The 16,109-nt window shown below is 44.4% G+C and overlaps 1 protein-coding gene across 1 annotated transcript in view; it reads right to left on the bottom strand.

Annotated features, from left to right (window-relative positions):
- LOC138656307 (ankyrin repeat and MYND domain-containing protein 1-like) overlaps positions 1-15,812 on the bottom strand; it is a 97,638-nt gene extending 81,826 nt beyond the window's left edge. Inside the window, exon 1 of the mRNA XM_069743672.1 lies at positions 15,699-15,812. Coding sequence (XP_069599773.1) covers positions 15,699-15,708 — 10 coding nt within the window. The 5' untranslated portion in view covers positions 15,709-15,812. The remainder of the gene's footprint in view (positions 1-15,698) is intronic.
- Positions 15,813-16,109: the final 297 nt, after the last annotated feature.

The raw sequence follows: 16,109 nt of genomic DNA, 5'->3' as shown, positions 1-16,109 counted from the left end.
GTCTGGATGCTTTTGTAACAAAACATGACATTGTGAGTTATAAATAATCTAGCAATATAAAATATATAACATTGAAGATAGGTTGAACTTGATGGTTTTTTCAACCTATGTAGTTATGTGAACTGTACATTAGGAAAATGCTTGAAATGTAATTCCCTATGATATTATTTTACAAGTAATTTCCCCTTATTTTTTCTGTGTAAAGTGCTAGCTAAAAATCCAATCTCTGGATTTAAAAAGTGCAAAACACTCCTGAAACACTTGCATGTTTAATTTGTATTTCTTATGGTGCCTAAGGGAAGCCATAATGATAGGCGCCTGCTTGGTAACAAGTGCAGTTATTTGCCTCTATAATGAAGTGAATTACCAATGATGAAAGGGTCAATACTTGTGTCCTGCATCAGTAATAGCCCATGCAGTAACCATGACAACTGTTATGGGGTCATAAACAAGTGTGATAAAGAAGATTCCATAATAGAAGGCCGCGCTGCCACGATCAGCGCCATTACTGATGCGCCTGAGGACGTTGAGCTTGACCACCCCACGTAATGTGCCGACCTTGGTGAAATTTGGAGGTTCTAGCAGGGAAAGCGTTTGTCTGCTTTAGACACCCCCAGCGCATGGGAAAGTAATCGAAGGGGATCCCAAGCACAGGATCCCCTTCTGTTACCCTCTACAAAAAGCTGCTCTCCTTTGGGAGTTCATGGAAGCACCTATGACTTTAACCCCTTTACCCCCAAGGGTGGTTTGCACGTTATGGACCGGGCCAATTTTTACAATTCTGACCACTGTCCCTTTATGAGGTTATAACTCTGGAACGCTTCAACGGATCCCGGTGATTCTGACATTGTTTTCTCGTGACATATTGTACTTCATGATAGTGGTAAAATTTCTTTGATATTACCTGCGTTTATTTGTGAAAAAAACGGAAATTTGGCGAAAATTTTGAAAATTTCGCAATTTTCCAACTTTGAATTTTTATGCAATTAAATCACAGAGATATGTCACACAAAATACTTAATAAGTAACATTTCCCACATGTCTACTTTACATCAGCATAATTTTGGAACCAAAATTTTTTTTGTTAGGGAGTTATAAGGGTTAAAAGTTGACCAGCAATTTCTCATTTTTACAACACCATTTTATTTTAGGGACCACATCTCATTTGAAGTCATTTTGAGGGGTCTATATGAAAGAAAATACCCAAGTGTGACACCATTCTAAAAACTGCACCCCTCAAGGTTCTCAAAACCACATTCAAGAAGTTTATTAACCCTTCAGGTGCTTCACAGGAATTTTTGGAATGTTTAAATAAAAATTAACATTTAACTTTTTTTCACAAAAAATTTACTTCAGCTCCAATTTGTTTTATTTTACCAAGGGTTACAGGAGAAAATGGACCCCAAACGTTGTTGTACAATTTGTCCTGAGTACGCTGATACCCCATATGTGGGGGTTAACCACAGTTTGGGCGCATGGCAGAGCTCGGAAGGGAAGGAGCGCCATTTGACTTTTCAATGCAAAATTGACTGGAATTGAGATGGGACGCCATGTTGCGTTTGGAGAGCCACTGATGTGCCTAAATATTGAAACCCCCCACAAGTGACACCATTTTGGAAAGTAGACCCCCTAAGGAACTTATCTAGAGGTGTGGTGAGCACTTTGACCCACCAAGTGCTTCACAGAAGTTTATAATGCAGAACCGTAAAAATAAAAAATCATTTTTTTTTCACAAAAATTATCTTTTTGCCCCCAATTTTTTATTTTCACAATAGTAAGAGAAGAAATTGGACCACAAAAGTTGTGGCACAATTTGTCCTGAGTACTCTGATACCCCATATGTGGGGGTAAACCATTGTTTGGGCGCATGGGAGAGCTCGGAAGGGAAGGAGCGCCGTTTGACCTTTCAATGCAAAATTGACAGGAATTGAGATGGGACGCCATGTTGCGTTTGGAGAGCCACTGATGTGCCTAAACATTGAAACCCCCCACAAGTGACACCATTTTGGAAAGTAGACCCCCTAAGGAACTTATCTAGAGGTGTGGTGAGCACTTTGACCCAATAAGAGCTTCACAGAAGTTTATAATACAGAGCCGTAAAAATAAAACAAAATTTTTTTCCCACAAAAATAATTTTTTAGCCCCCAGTTTTGTATTTTCCTGAGGGTAACAGGAGAAATTGGACCCCAAAAGTTGTTGTGCAATTTGTCCTGAGTGCGCTGATCCCCTATATGTGGGGGAGAACCAGCGTTTGGGCGCATGGGAGGGCTCGGAAGGGAAGGAGCGCCATTTGGAATACAGACTTAGATGGAATGGTCTGCAGGCGTCACATTGTGTTTGCAGAGCCCCTAATGTACCTAAACAGTAGAAACCCCCCACAAGTGACCCCATATTGGAAACTAGACCCCCCAAGGAACTTATCTAGATGTGTTGTGAGAACTTTGAGCCCCCAAGTATTTCACTACAGTTTATAACGCAGAGCCGTGAAAATAAAAAAAAAAATTTCCCCTCAAAATTATTTTTTAGCCCCCAGTTTTGTATTTTCTCGAGGGTAAAAGGAGAAATTGGACCCCAAAAGTTGTTGTCCAATTTGTCCTGAGTGCGTTGATACCCAATATGTGGGGGGGGAACCAGCGTTTGGGCGCATGGGAGGGCTCGGAAGGGAAGGAGCGCCATTTGGAATGCAGACTTAAATGGAATGGTCTGCAGGCGTCACATTGCGTTTGCAGAGCCCCTAATATACCTAAACAGTAGAAACCCCCACAAGTGACCCCATATTGGAAACTAGACCCCCCAAGGAACTTATCTAGATGTGTTGTGAGAACTTTGAGCCCCCAAGTGTTTCACTACAGTTTATAACGCAGAGCCGTGAAAATAAAAAATCTCTTTTTTTCCCACAAAAATTATTTTTTAGCCCCAGTTTTGTATTTTCCCAAGGGTAACAGGAGAAATTGAACCCCAAAAGTTGTTGTCCAATTTCTCCTGAGTACGCTGATACCCCATATGTTGGGGTAAACTCCTGTTTGGGCACACGGGAGAGCTCGGAAGGGAAGGAGCACTGTTTTACTTTTTCAATGCAGAATTGGATGGAATTGAGACGCGTTTGGAGATCCCCCTGATGTGCCTAAACAGTGGAAACCCCCCAATTATAACTGAAACCCTAATCCCAACAGTAACCCTAACCACACCTCTAACCCTGACACACCCCTAACCCTAATCCCAACGGTAACCCTAACCACACCTCTAACCCAGACACACCCCTAATCCTAATCCCAATCGCAAATGTAATCCAAACCCTAACCCTAACTTTAGCCCCAACCCTAACTGTAGCCTTAACCCTAGCCCTAACCCTAGCCCCAACCCTAACCCTAGTCCCAACCCTAGCCCTAACCCTAGCCCTAACCCTAGCCCTAACCCTAACCCTAGCCCTAACCCTAACCCTAACCCTAGCCCTAGCCCTAGCCCTAACCCTAGCCCTAACCCTAGCCCTAACCCTAGCCCTAACCCTAATGGGAAAATGGAAATAAATACATTTTTTCATTTACTTTTATAGCGGGTTTTTTAGCTGATTTTTATGATTGGCAGCTGTCACACACTGAAAGACGCTTTTTATTGCAAAAAATATTTTTTGCGTTACCACATTTTGAGAGCTATAATTTTTCCATATTTGAGTCCACAGAGTCATGTGAGGTCTTGTTTTTTGCGGGACGAGTTGACGTTTTTATTGGTAACATTTTCGGGCACGTGACATTTTTTGATCGCTTTTTATTCCGATTTTTGTGAGGCAGAATGACCAAAAACCAGCTATTCATGAATTTCTTTTGGGGGAGGCGTTTATACCGTTCCGCGTTTGGTAAAATTGATAAAGCAGTTTTATTCTTCGGGTCAGTACGATTACAGCGACACCTCATTTATATCATTTTTTTTTATGTTTTGGCGCTTTTATACGATAAAAACTATTTTATAGAAAAAAACAATTATTTTTGCATCGCTTTATTCTGAGGACTATAACTTTTTTATTTTTTTGCTGATGTTGCTGTATGGCGGCTCATTTTTTGCGGGACAAGATGACGCTTTCAGTGGTACCATGGTTATTTATATCCGTCTTTTTGATCGCGTGTTATTCCACTTTTTGTTTGGCGGTATGATAATAAAGCGTTGTTTTTTGCCTCGTTTTTTTTTTTTTTTTCTTACGGTGTTTACTGAAGGGGTTAACTAGTGGGCCAGTTTTATAGGTCGAGTCGTTACGGACGCGGCGATACTAAATATGTGCACTCTTATTGTTTTTTTTTTTATTTAGATAAAGAAATGTATTTATGGGAATAATATTTTTTTTTTATTTTTTTTTTTTTTTTTACACACTTGCAAATTTTTTTTTTTACTTTTTTACTTTGTCCCAGGGGGGGACAATACAGATCGGTGATCTGCCAGTTTGCACAGCACTCTGACAGATCACCGATCTGTCTGAGAGCAGTGCAGCGTTACCAAGTGCCTGCTCTGAGCAAGCACTTGGTAAGCCACCTCCCTCCCTGCAGGACCCGAATCCGCGGCCATTTTGGATCCGGGACTTTCTGCAGGGAGGGAGGTAGGAGACCCCCGGAGCAACGCGATCACATCGCGTTGCTGCGGGGGTCTCAGGGAAGCACGCAGGGAGCCCCCTCCCTGCGCGATGCTTCCCTGCACCGCCGGCACATCGCGATCATCTTTGATCGCGGTGTGCCGGGGGTTAATGTGCCGGGGGCGGTCCGTGACCGCTCCTGGCACATAGTGCCGGATGTCAGCTGCGATAAGCAGCTGACACCCGGCCGCGATCGCCCGCGCTCCCCCCGTGAGCGCGGCCAATCGCCTATGACGTACTATTCCGTCCGTGGGAAGTAAAGCCTACCCCACATGGACGGAATAGTACGTCTAATGGCAGAAAGGGGTTAATGGGTGATAAATTGGGATGGGAGAAGGGGGGAGGGGGTAGTTCTACTAATACGGGTTATCTATTATGAACAATCCCTGTAACCAAAAGTCTAAATTTATGAGAGGTGGACCTGAATCTGTAAGGAAGAAATGGTTCATTCATATGGGCAATCAGATCAACTAAATTGGGTCAAACAACCCATGTGGTGACCGATATCGCAGCCAGATCTCTCCCACATCCGGTTTATCACATTTATAGTCTATATTTGTTATGTCGTTCTCTGTCAATCTGGTAAAATGTACAAATGTTAAAACTTGTTACATCTGTTATATATCGGCACTAACTCTCTAAGCCCAAGGGAAGGGCGATCCTCCAGCCATGGTTTCCTAGAGGTTTCCACCACAGGGGGTTTTTCCTCTCCTGAGTGCTGGAGGGTGACTCTTTGTGAGTCGGGAGTTGTGCCATTTTTGGTGTCATGTGAATGTAAATAAAATTGAGAACGTTTGACACCTAATTACAATGCTTCGTGTATTTATTTTGTGTGCGTCTGCGTGATTCATTTTGTTTGGGAGTCGGGGTCCATCACATGTCACTGTGTCATAGGGAAGGACAACTGCCGTCCACAGTTTTGCCCCAGGTGTTGCTCCTGCTCTGCTGAATATCATGGAGCATAGAAGACAAGCAAGTGTGCACTCATCATTGGAATAAAGAGTTATATTACAGCAGGATTACAAGAAGCTTCCTCGCCTCATTCACACAGTGAGTATTTTGGCCAGTATTTTACATCAGTATTTGTCAGCTAAAAAAACAGACAGGAGCAAACACTGAGAAAAATAATAACTGAATGACTTTCACCTCTTCTGTGTTTTGGATAAACTCCTGGAGTCTGTTAACAAATACTGATGCAAAATATCGCCATGTAAAAGTGCTGTAAATCCTTACTGACTTCATCATTACATCGATCACAGCGCTGCAGTCAGTAACTTAGCTCAGTGACTCTGCTTGGGTTGACATCATAAGCTGCTGAGCTCACTAATTGTCTGCAGCGCTGTCGATGTGAAGTCAGTGCTGCAGACAATTACAGATATCATGGGTGGCACCAGAGATTTAGCCCTGGAGCAGGGGAGAGTGTGTAAAGTACAGGGGAACAGATAATTCACTTTCTGAATACCCTTCATAAAAACCGACGCATTTCGAACCAGGACTAAGAACATTGTGATGTTTGAAACGCCTTGGTTCTTATAGAAAGTGTTCACTTCAACCTTTTGCAAAGTTTGTATATGTTTTCACTTTTTTAATGTATTAAATTAAACAATTATATTCTGGAAGCTGGATCCTTTACCGTTCTTGGACTTGTTTACTTTTTTTAATACTACAAAAATTGAGGTGCGTTGAATTTTTGAAATCTTGCAAATTATATGTGTTTTATTTGCAGGATTTCCCCATACACTTTAATGAGATGCCGAATATTCGCATATAAAAAATTCATATGGGTTTTCATTACATTTCAGCAGCAAAAAAATGGATGTAATCCACGTGCACACATAACTGTTGTGAATTCTGTGGCTGAATTCACTCCTGTGGTCACAAGTGGTACTGCAGCTTCTGAGCTTCCTCCCTCAGGTGTTCTGGTGAGCTCATTTGCTGCTTTGTTATTTAACTCCACCTGATTCTGTCTTCCTTGCTCCTTGTCAATGTTCCAGTGTTGGATCTGAGCTTCTGGATCTTTCCTGTGGCCTGCTGCTCTGCTTAGATAAGTGCTTCTTTGCTTTTGTTGCTACTTTTTCTGTCCAGCTTGTTAATTCGTTTTGCTGGAAGCTCTGAGACGCAAAGGGTGTACCGCCGTGCCGTTAGTTCGGCACGTTGGGTCTTTTTGCCCACTTTGCGTGGTTTTTTGCTTTAGGGTTTTTTGTAGACTGCAAAGTTCTCTTTGCTATCCTCGCTCTATCTAGAATATCGGGCCTCACTTTGCTGAATCTATTTCATCCCTACGTTTGTCTTTTCATCTTGCTAACAGTCATTATATGTGGGGGGCTGCCTTTTCCTTTGGGGTATTTCTCTGAGGCAAGTCAGGCTTGTTTTTCTATCTTCAGGCCAGTCAGCTCCTCAGGCTGTGCCGAGTTGCATAGGTAGTGTCAGGCGCAATCCACAGCTGCCTTCAGTTGTGTTTAGGATAGGTTCAGGTATTGCGGTCTACAGAGATTCCACGTCTCAGAGCTCGTTCTATTGTTTTTTGGGTTATTGTCAGATCACTGTATGTGCTCTGATTGCTGGCACACTGTGTCACTGGATTGCCTACATAACAGTACAAGGAGCCAACCTAATGATTCTCAATAGAGGGAAAAAAGAAGTTCTGACATCATTTTTTTTTCTCAGCTCTGTGTTCAGTCTTTTTTTTCCCCTAGACATTTGGGTGTTTCAGGACACAGGTGTGGACATGGATATTCAGGGTCTGTGCTCTTCAATGGATAATCTCGTTACAAATGTACAAAGGATTCAAGATACTATTGATCAGAAATCTATGTTAGAACCAAGAATTCCTATTCCTGATTTGTTTTTTGATGATAGAACTAAGTTTCTTAATTTCAAAAATAATTGTAAGCTATTTCTGGCCTTGAAACCTCATTCTTCTGGTAATCCTATTCAACAGGTTTTGATTATTATTTCTTTTTTGCGCGGCGACCCTCAGGACTGGGCATTTTCTCTTGCGCCAGGAGACCCTGCATTGAGTAGTGTCGATGCGTTTTTCCTGGCGCTCGGATTACTTTACGATGAGCCTAATTCAGTGGATCAGGCTGAGAAAAATTTGCTGGCTTTGTGCCAGGGCCAGGATGATATAGAAGTATATTGTCAGAAATTTAGGAAGTGGTCAGTACTCACTCTGTGGAATGAATCTGCGCTGGCAGCTTTGTTCAGAAAGGGTCTCTCTGAGGCTCTTAAGGATGTCATGGTGGGTTTTCCTATGCCTACTGGTTTGAATGAGTCTATGTCTTTGGCCATTCAGATCGGTCGACGCTTGCGCGAGCGTAAATCTGTGCACCATTTGGCGGTATTGTCTAAGATTAAACCTGAGCCTATGCAGTGCGATAGGACTATGACCAGAGTTGAACGGCAAGAACACAGACGTCTGAATGGTCTGTGTTTCTACTGTGGTGATTCCACTCATGCTATTTCTGATTGTCCTAAGCGCACTAAGCGGTTCGATAGGTCTGCCGTCATTGGTACTGTACAATCCAAATTCCTTCTGTCCATTACCTTGATATGCTCTTTGTCATCGTATTCTGTCATGGCGTTTGTGGATTCAGGCGCTGCCCTGAATCTGATGGATTTGGATTATGCTAAACGTTGTGGGTTTTTCTTGGAGCCTTTGCGGTGTCCTATTCCGTTGAGAGGAATTGATGCTACACCTTTGGCCAAGAATAAACCTCAGTACTGGACCCAGCTGACCATGTGCATGGCTCCTGCACATCAGGAAGTTATTCGCTTTCTGGTGCTACATAATCTGCATGATGTGGTCGTGTTGGGGTTGCCATGGCTGCAAACCCATAATCCAGTATTGGATTGGAACTCTATGTCGGTATCCAGCTGGGGTTGTCAGGGGGTACATGGTGATGTTCCATTTTTGTCTATTTCGTCATCCACTCCTTCTGAGGTCCCAGAGTTCTTGTCTGATTATCAGGATGTATTTGAAGAGCCCAAGTCCGATGCCCTACCTCCGCATAGGGATTGTGATTGTGCTATCAATTTGATTCCTGGTAGTAAAATCCCAAAAGGTCGATTATTTAATTTATCCGTGCCTGAACACGCCGCTATGCGCAGTTATGTGAAGGAATCCCTGGAGAAGGGACATATTCGCCCATCGTCATCACCACTGGGAGCAGGGTTCTTTTTTGTAGCCAAGAAGGATGGTTCGCTGAGACCGTGTATTGATTACCGCCTTCTTAATAAAATCACTGTTAAATTTCAGTATCCCTTGCCATTGTTATCTGACTTGTTTGCTCGGATTAAGGGGGCTAGTTGGTTCACTAAGATAGATCTTCGTGGTGCGTATAATCTGGTGAGAATCAGGCAAGGAGATGAATGGAAAACTGCATTTAATACGCCCGAGGGTCATTTTGAGTATCTAGTGATGCCGTTCGGACTTGCCAATGCTCCATCTGTGTTTCAGTCTTTTATGCATGACATCTTCCGTGAGTATCTGGATAAATTCCTGATTGTTTACTTGGATGACATTTTGATCTTCTCAGATGATTGGGACTCTCATGTGAAGCAGGTCAGAATGGTTTTCCAGGTCCTGCGTGCTAATTCTTTGTTTGTGAAGGGATCAAAGTTGTCTCTTCGGTGTGCAGAAAGTTTCATTTTTGGGGTTCATCTTTTCCCCTTCTACTATCGAGATGGATCCGGTTAAGGTCCAAGCCATCCAGGATTGGACTCAGCCGACATCTCTGAAAAGTCTGCAAAAGTTCCTGGGCTTTCCTAATTTTTATCGTCGCTTCATCTGTAATTTTTCTAGCATTGCCAAACCATTGACCGATTTGACCAAGAAGGGTGCTGATTTGGTTAATTGGTCTTCTGCTGCTGTGGAAGCTTTTCAGGAGTTGAAGCGTCGTTTTTGTTCTGCCCCTGTGTTGTGTCAACCAGATGTTTCTCTTCCGTTCCAGGTCGAGGTTGATGCTTCTGAGATTGGAGCAGGGGCGGTTTTGTTACAGAGAGGTTCTGGTTGCTCAGTGTTGAAACCATGTGCTTTCTTTTCCAGGAAGTTTTTGGCTGCTGAGCGTAATTATGATGTGGGCAACCGAGAGTTGCTGGCCATGAAGTGGGCATTCGAGGAATGGCGTCATTGGCTTGAAGGAGCTAAGCATCGCGTGGTGGTATTGACTGATCATAAGAACCTTACTTATCTCGAGTCTGCCAAGCGCTTGAATCCTAGACAGGCCCGTTGGTCGTTATTTTTTGCCCGCTTCGATTTTGTGATTTCGTACCTTCCGGGCTCTAAAAATGTGAAGGCGGATGCTCTGTCTAGGAGTTTTGTGCCCGACTCTCCGGGTTCATCTGAGCCGGCGAGTATCCTCAAGGAAGGAGTCATTGTGTCTGCCATCTCCCCTGATTTGCGGCGAGTGTTGCAAAAATTTCAGGCGAATAAACCTGATTGTTGTCCGGCGGAGAAACTGTTCGTCCCTGATAGGTGGACTAGTAAAGTTATCTCTGAACTTCATTGTTCGGTGTTGGCTGGTCATCCTGGAATCTTTGGTACCAGAGAGTTAGTGGCTAGATCCTTCTGGTGGCCATCTCTGTCACGGGATGTACGTACTTTTGTGCAGTCCTGTGGGATTTGTGCTAGGGCTAAGCCCTGCTGTTCACGTGCCAGTGGGTTGCTTTTGCCCTTGCCGGTCCCAAAGAGGCCTTGGACACATATTTCGATGGATTTCATTTCTGACCTTCCTGTTTCTCAAAAGATGTCAGTCATTTGGGTGGTCTGTGATCGCTTTTCTAAAATGGTCCATCTGGTGCCCTTGGTTAAATTGCCTTCCTCCTCTGATTTGGTGCCTTTGTTCTTCCAGCATGTGGTTCGTTTGCATGGCATTCCTGAGAATATTGTTTCTGACAGAGGTTCCCAGTTTGTTTCAAGGTTTTGGCGAGCCTTTTGTGGTAGGATGGGCATTGACCTATCTTTTTCCTCGGCTTTCCATCCTCAGACTAATGGCCAGACCGAACGAACCAATCAGACCTTGGAAACATATCTGAGATGTTTTGTTTCTGCAGACCAGGATGATTGGGTGTCCTTTTTGCCGTTGGCTGAGTTCGCCCTTAATAATCGGGCCAGCTCGGCTACCTTGGTCTCTCCATTTTTCTGCAATTCTGGGTTCCATCCTCGTTTCTCTTCAGGACAGGTTGAGTCTTCGGACTGTCCTGGTGTGGATTCTGTGGTGGACAGGTTGCAGCAGATCTGGACTCAGGTAGTGGACAATTTGACCTTGTCCCAGGAGAAGGCTCAACTTTTCGCTAATCGCAGACGCCGTGTGGGTCCCCGACTTCGTGTTGGGGATCTGGTTTGGTTATCTTCTCGTCATATTCCTATGAAGGTTTCCTCTCCTAAATTTAAACCTCGTTTTATTGGTCCGTATAGGATTTCTGAGATTCTCAATCCTGTGTCTTTTCGTCTGACCCTCCCAGACTCCTTTTCCATACATAATGTATTCCATAGGTCGTTGTTGCGGAGATACGTGGCACCTATGGTTCCATCTGTTGAGCCTCCTGCCCCGGTTTTGGTGGAGGGGGAATTGGAGTATATTGTGGAGAAAATTTTGGATTCTCGTGTTTCTAGACGGAAACTCCAGTATCTGGTTAAATGGAAGGGTTATGCTCAGGAAGATAATTCCTGGGTTTTTGCCTCTGATGTCTATGCTCCAGATCTTGTTCGTGCCTTTCATGTGGCTCATCCTGGTCGGCCTGGGGGCTCTGGTGAGGGTTCGGTGACCCCTCCTCAAGGGGGGGTACTGTTGTGAATTCTGTGGCTAAATTCACTCCTGTGGTCACAAGTGGTACTGCAGCTTCTGAGCTTCCTCCCTCAGGTGTTCTGGTGAGCTCGTTGGCTGCTTTGTTATTTAACTCCACCTGATTCTGTCTTCCTTGCTCCTTGTCAATGTTCCAGTGTTGGATCTGAGCTTCTGGATCTTTCCTGTGGCCTGCTGCTCTGCTTAGATAAGTGCTTCTTTGCTTTTGTTGCTACTTTTTCTGTCCAGCTTGTTAATTCGTTTTGCTGGAAGCTCTGAGACGCAAAGGGTGTACCGCCGTGCCGTTAGTTCGGCACGGTGGGTCTTTTTGCCCCCTTTGCGTGGTTTTTTGCTTTAGGGTTTTTTGTAGACTGCAAAGTTCTCTTTGCTATCCTCGCTCTATCTAGAATATCGGGCCTCACTGTGCTGAATTTATTTCATCCCTACGTTTGTCTTTTCATCTTGCTAACAGTCATTATATGTGGGGGGCTGCCTTTTCCTTTGGGGTATTTCTCTGAGGCAAGTCAGGCTTGTTTTTCTATCTTCAGGCTAGTCAGCTCCTCAGGCTGTGCCGAGTTGCATAGGTAGTGTCAGGCGCAATCCACAGCTGCCTTTAGTTGTGTTTAGGATAGGTTCAGGTATTGCGGTCTACAGAGATTCCACGTCTCAGAGCTCGTTCTATTGTTTTTTGGGTTATTATCAGATCACTGTATGTGCTCTGATTGCTGGCACACTGTGTCACTGGATTGCCTACATAACACGTAACATTATCAATAAAGCATTATCAAAGCTCACAACAAACAGGAAGTTTACAAAACAAAGCAATTTTAATTAAAAAATTATATTAAAAAAGAAGCAAGAGCGAAACTGAAAAAAAATGCAATAAAAACATGCAAAAAACACTCAAAAGGCAACGAAGAAACACAAATAACCTAATCTGGCAAGATGAAGAATGAAATTCTGCAGGAAATCTACAGCGTTAAAATCTCACCAAATATTCATCGTAGAAACATAGCCTTAGAGGGTAATTTCACTGATTGTGAGACGGAAGATGAGAGACAAGTCTGCTGCCAATGGGAGAGAATTTGTGGTCTAAATTATGAGATTGTCTAGCTAAGAAAAAAGTGCACAAAAAACCACAAAACATTTTGATATGGTATCTTGAAGAATACTAAGGAATATAGGGGTGTCCTTTGTCCATGATCCTCGTGGTCTGTGTGGTTACAGAGAACATGTCTTGCTCTTGCCTCCGGACCGCTGTTATACCCTGCAGTAACTGATAATCCACGGATATGAATAAGCGCTGTATTGTGAGGGGCAGCCAGGGCCGTACTCATAGCCCAAATAGGTGTCTGCTTTAGCGTGCCCTGACCACCCGCATCACATATATACAGTCACACTGTCTCACTTGACTGGTTCTCAGAGGCCTCCCTTAGACGTAGGGACATTTCACATAAAGAGACAGAGTCCAATCCCAACTTAAAACGTAGAACTTTGCTTGTTTCCAGTCGCAGAATGTCCACAACAGTTACAGCATCAACTGTTGTGAATTCTGTGGCTGAGTTCACTTCTGTGGTCACAAGTGGTATTGCAGTCTCTGGGCTTCCTCCCTCAGGTGTTTTGGTGAGCTCGTTGGCTGCCTTGCTATTTAGCTCCACCTGAGTCTGTCTTCCTTGCTCCTTGTCAATGTTCCAGTGTTGGATCTGAGCTACTGCATCTTTCCTTGGGCCTGCTGCTCTGCTAGATAAGTGCTTCTAGTTTGTTTTCAGTTTTTTCTGTCCAGCTTGCTATTAACTTTTGCTGGAAGCTCTGAGAAGCAAAGGGGTGCACCGCCGTGCTGTTAGTTCGGCACGGTGGGTCTTTTTGCCCCTTTGCGTGGTTTTCGTTTTAGGGTTTTTTGTAGACTGCATAGTTCTCTTTGCTATCCTCGCTCTGTCTAGAATATCGGGCCTCACTTTGCTGAATCTATTTCATTCCTACGTTTGTCTTTTCATCTTGCGAACAGTCATTTTATGTGGGGACTGCCTATTCCTTTGGGGTATTTCTCTGAGGTAAGTCAGGCTTGTATTTCTATCTTCAGGCTAGTCAGCTCCTCAGGCAGTGCCGAGTTGCATAGGTAGTGATAGGTGCAATCCACTGCTGCTTATAGTTGTGTGAGGATAGATCAGGTACTGCAGTCTACAGAGATTCCACGTCTCAGAGCTCGTCCTATTGTTTTTGGTTATTGCCAGATCTTTGTATGTGCGCTGATTACTGCACGCTGTGTTGCCTGATTGCCAGCCATAACAATCAACACAGAGTTCTGCACAGTTCACATCCTTCGCTTTCCCTGTGGTTTTCCCTATGTCCTTTAGGTTGTACACGGTTTGTCCCATCTTGACCGGAACTGCAGCGTCTTCCTTTTCAGCTTTGATACATTAAGGAATTCCCTTGCCCGTTTTGCACCAGACATAAGTGCATCTGCCCAAGTAGAAAGCTGCCACATTTTGGAGCAACCAGCGTTTCTGTTCTGCTATCACCTCTGCTCTCACTTCTGCTGTTTCTGCTGCTCTCACTTCTGCTGTCCTGCTGCTCTCACTTCTGCAGTCCTGCTGCTCTCACTTCTGCAGTCCTGCTGCTCTCACTTCTGCTGTTCCTGCTGCTCTCACTTCTGCTGTTCCTGCTGCTCTCACTTCTGCTGCTCTCACTTCTGGTGTTTCTGCTGCTCTCACTTCTGCTGTCCTGCTGCTCTCACTTCTGCTGCCCTGCTGCTCTCACTTCTGCTGTCCTGCTGCTCTCACTTCTGCTGTCTTGCTGCTCTCACTTCTGCAGTCCTGCTGCTCTCACTTCTGCAGTCCTGCTGCTCTCACTTCTGCAGTTCGGCTGCTCTCATTTCTGCTGTTTCTGCTGCTCTCACTTCTGCTGTCCTGCTGCTCTCACTTCTGCAGTCCTGCTGCTCTCACTCCTGCTGTCCTGCTGCTCTCACTCCTGCTGTCCTGCTGCTCTCACTTCTGCTGTCCTGCTGCTCTCACTTCTGCAGTCCTGCTGCTCTCACTTCTGCAGTCCTGCTGCTCTCACTTCTGCAGTCCTGCTGCTCTCACTTCTGCAGTCCTGCTGCTCTCACTTCTGCAGTCCTGCTGCTCTCACTTCTGCAGTCCTGCTGCCCTCACTTCTGCAGTCCTGCTGCCCTCACTTCTGCAGTCCTGCTGCTCTCACTTCTGCAGTCCTGCTGCTCTCACTTCTGCAGTCCTGCTGCTCTCACTTCTGCAGTCCTGCTGCTCTCACTTCTGCAGTCCTGCTGCTCTCACTTCTGCAATCCTGCTGCTCTCACTCCTGCTGTCCTGCTGCTCTCACTTCTGCTGTCCTGCTGCTCTCACTTCTGCTGCTCTCACTTCTGCTGTCCTGCTGCTCTCACTTCTGCTGTCCTGCTGCTCTCACTCCTGCTGTCCTGCTGCTCTCACTTCTGCTGTCCTGCTGCTCTTACTTCTGCTGTCCTGGATGACTGGGCTTCACACTTACCGTTACGTGGCCCATGGCTTAGCTGGGGGCCCCAGGCCCAGCTGACCTGCCTGGGCTCCCTAGCCTGACTGAACCAAAACCAGGAAATCCTCCTGTCTTACTCACAGTTGGCCCCTCCTAAGTTAACTGTTACTGTTCCTGAGTTCCTATCTCTAATCTCAGTGTGCTAAAATGCCCCCTCTAGTGGATAACCCAGACTCTTAGAGCTGCTTAAAATGTACAGAAACTGGCCAGTGCCCCACACCATTTTTTTTTCTGACCAAAATTTAGAAAATTTAAGGGAAGCAACAGTTTATTAAGGAGACACAAGTCTCTTTTAGGAGCCTCTAAAAGCCAGCAATGGTCTTTGTCCAGCACCGGACAATGTAAAGTGCTAACGAATATATATGCCCTATCTAACTAACAATTTGTGAACAGACATATATGCTGACAAGGGACAACTGAACGCCGGACTGGACGTGGTTGCTGACTGTTGTGTCTGTGCAACTGCAGGTTGTGGGCAAGAGGCATCAGCGCCTCCTTCCTGGACAGCAAATTGGGAAGGATATAACACAGGGGAATTGAATTACTCCATGCATATAAATCGGGTACATAAAGCACCCATCCTGAGTTACTTCATTGATGCAAGAAATGCAATTTGTAAAACATTAACATACCTACATAGTGTCCCGATGTCACCAAAAAATGCTATGTTGACAGCATGGAATCTCATTTATTCAGGAAACTTTTTTGAAAGTTTTTTTTCCTCTTAATACAGTATATTGCAATCATCATATTGTATATCACGGTGTACTTACAATTGCTCATTTTGCTTTTCTACCCAGCTAATTCTTCTCTTTTCCCTTAGCTCTATATCACGGGATGTAGAATTGAAGTTCTAATGGTGACTCATGCAGGGAAGAGAGGTTTCCTGTTTCTGCATAGCGCTTAGAGGGATTCAGCTAGTCTGTTTTTACTCACGTGATGTCATAGACCTAATAGAAAAGAATATAATTAACTGGGAAGAAGGGAAAAATGAGCAATTGTAAGTACACACTGCTGTATAATATGATGATTGCACTATATTAAGAGGAGTGCATTTTAAAATGTAGTTTCCTTCAGTTGACACATATTGTGATGCCATCAGATATTATAGCTTTTCTTCTAGATTTTATTTAGGTGCCTGGTTCATGTAGGAAACTGGGCTCCTAAGATGTGTTTCTCTTCAA

Source organism: Ranitomeya imitator, unplaced genomic scaffold, assembly GCF_032444005.1.
Source record: "Ranitomeya imitator isolate aRanImi1 unplaced genomic scaffold, aRanImi1.pri SCAFFOLD_321, whole genome shotgun sequence".
Classification (NCBI taxonomy): domain Eukaryota; kingdom Metazoa; phylum Chordata; class Amphibia; order Anura; family Dendrobatidae; genus Ranitomeya; species Ranitomeya imitator.
The sequence above is the reverse complement of the archived record's forward strand: the minus strand, read 5'-3'. Positions and strand labels throughout refer to the sequence as shown.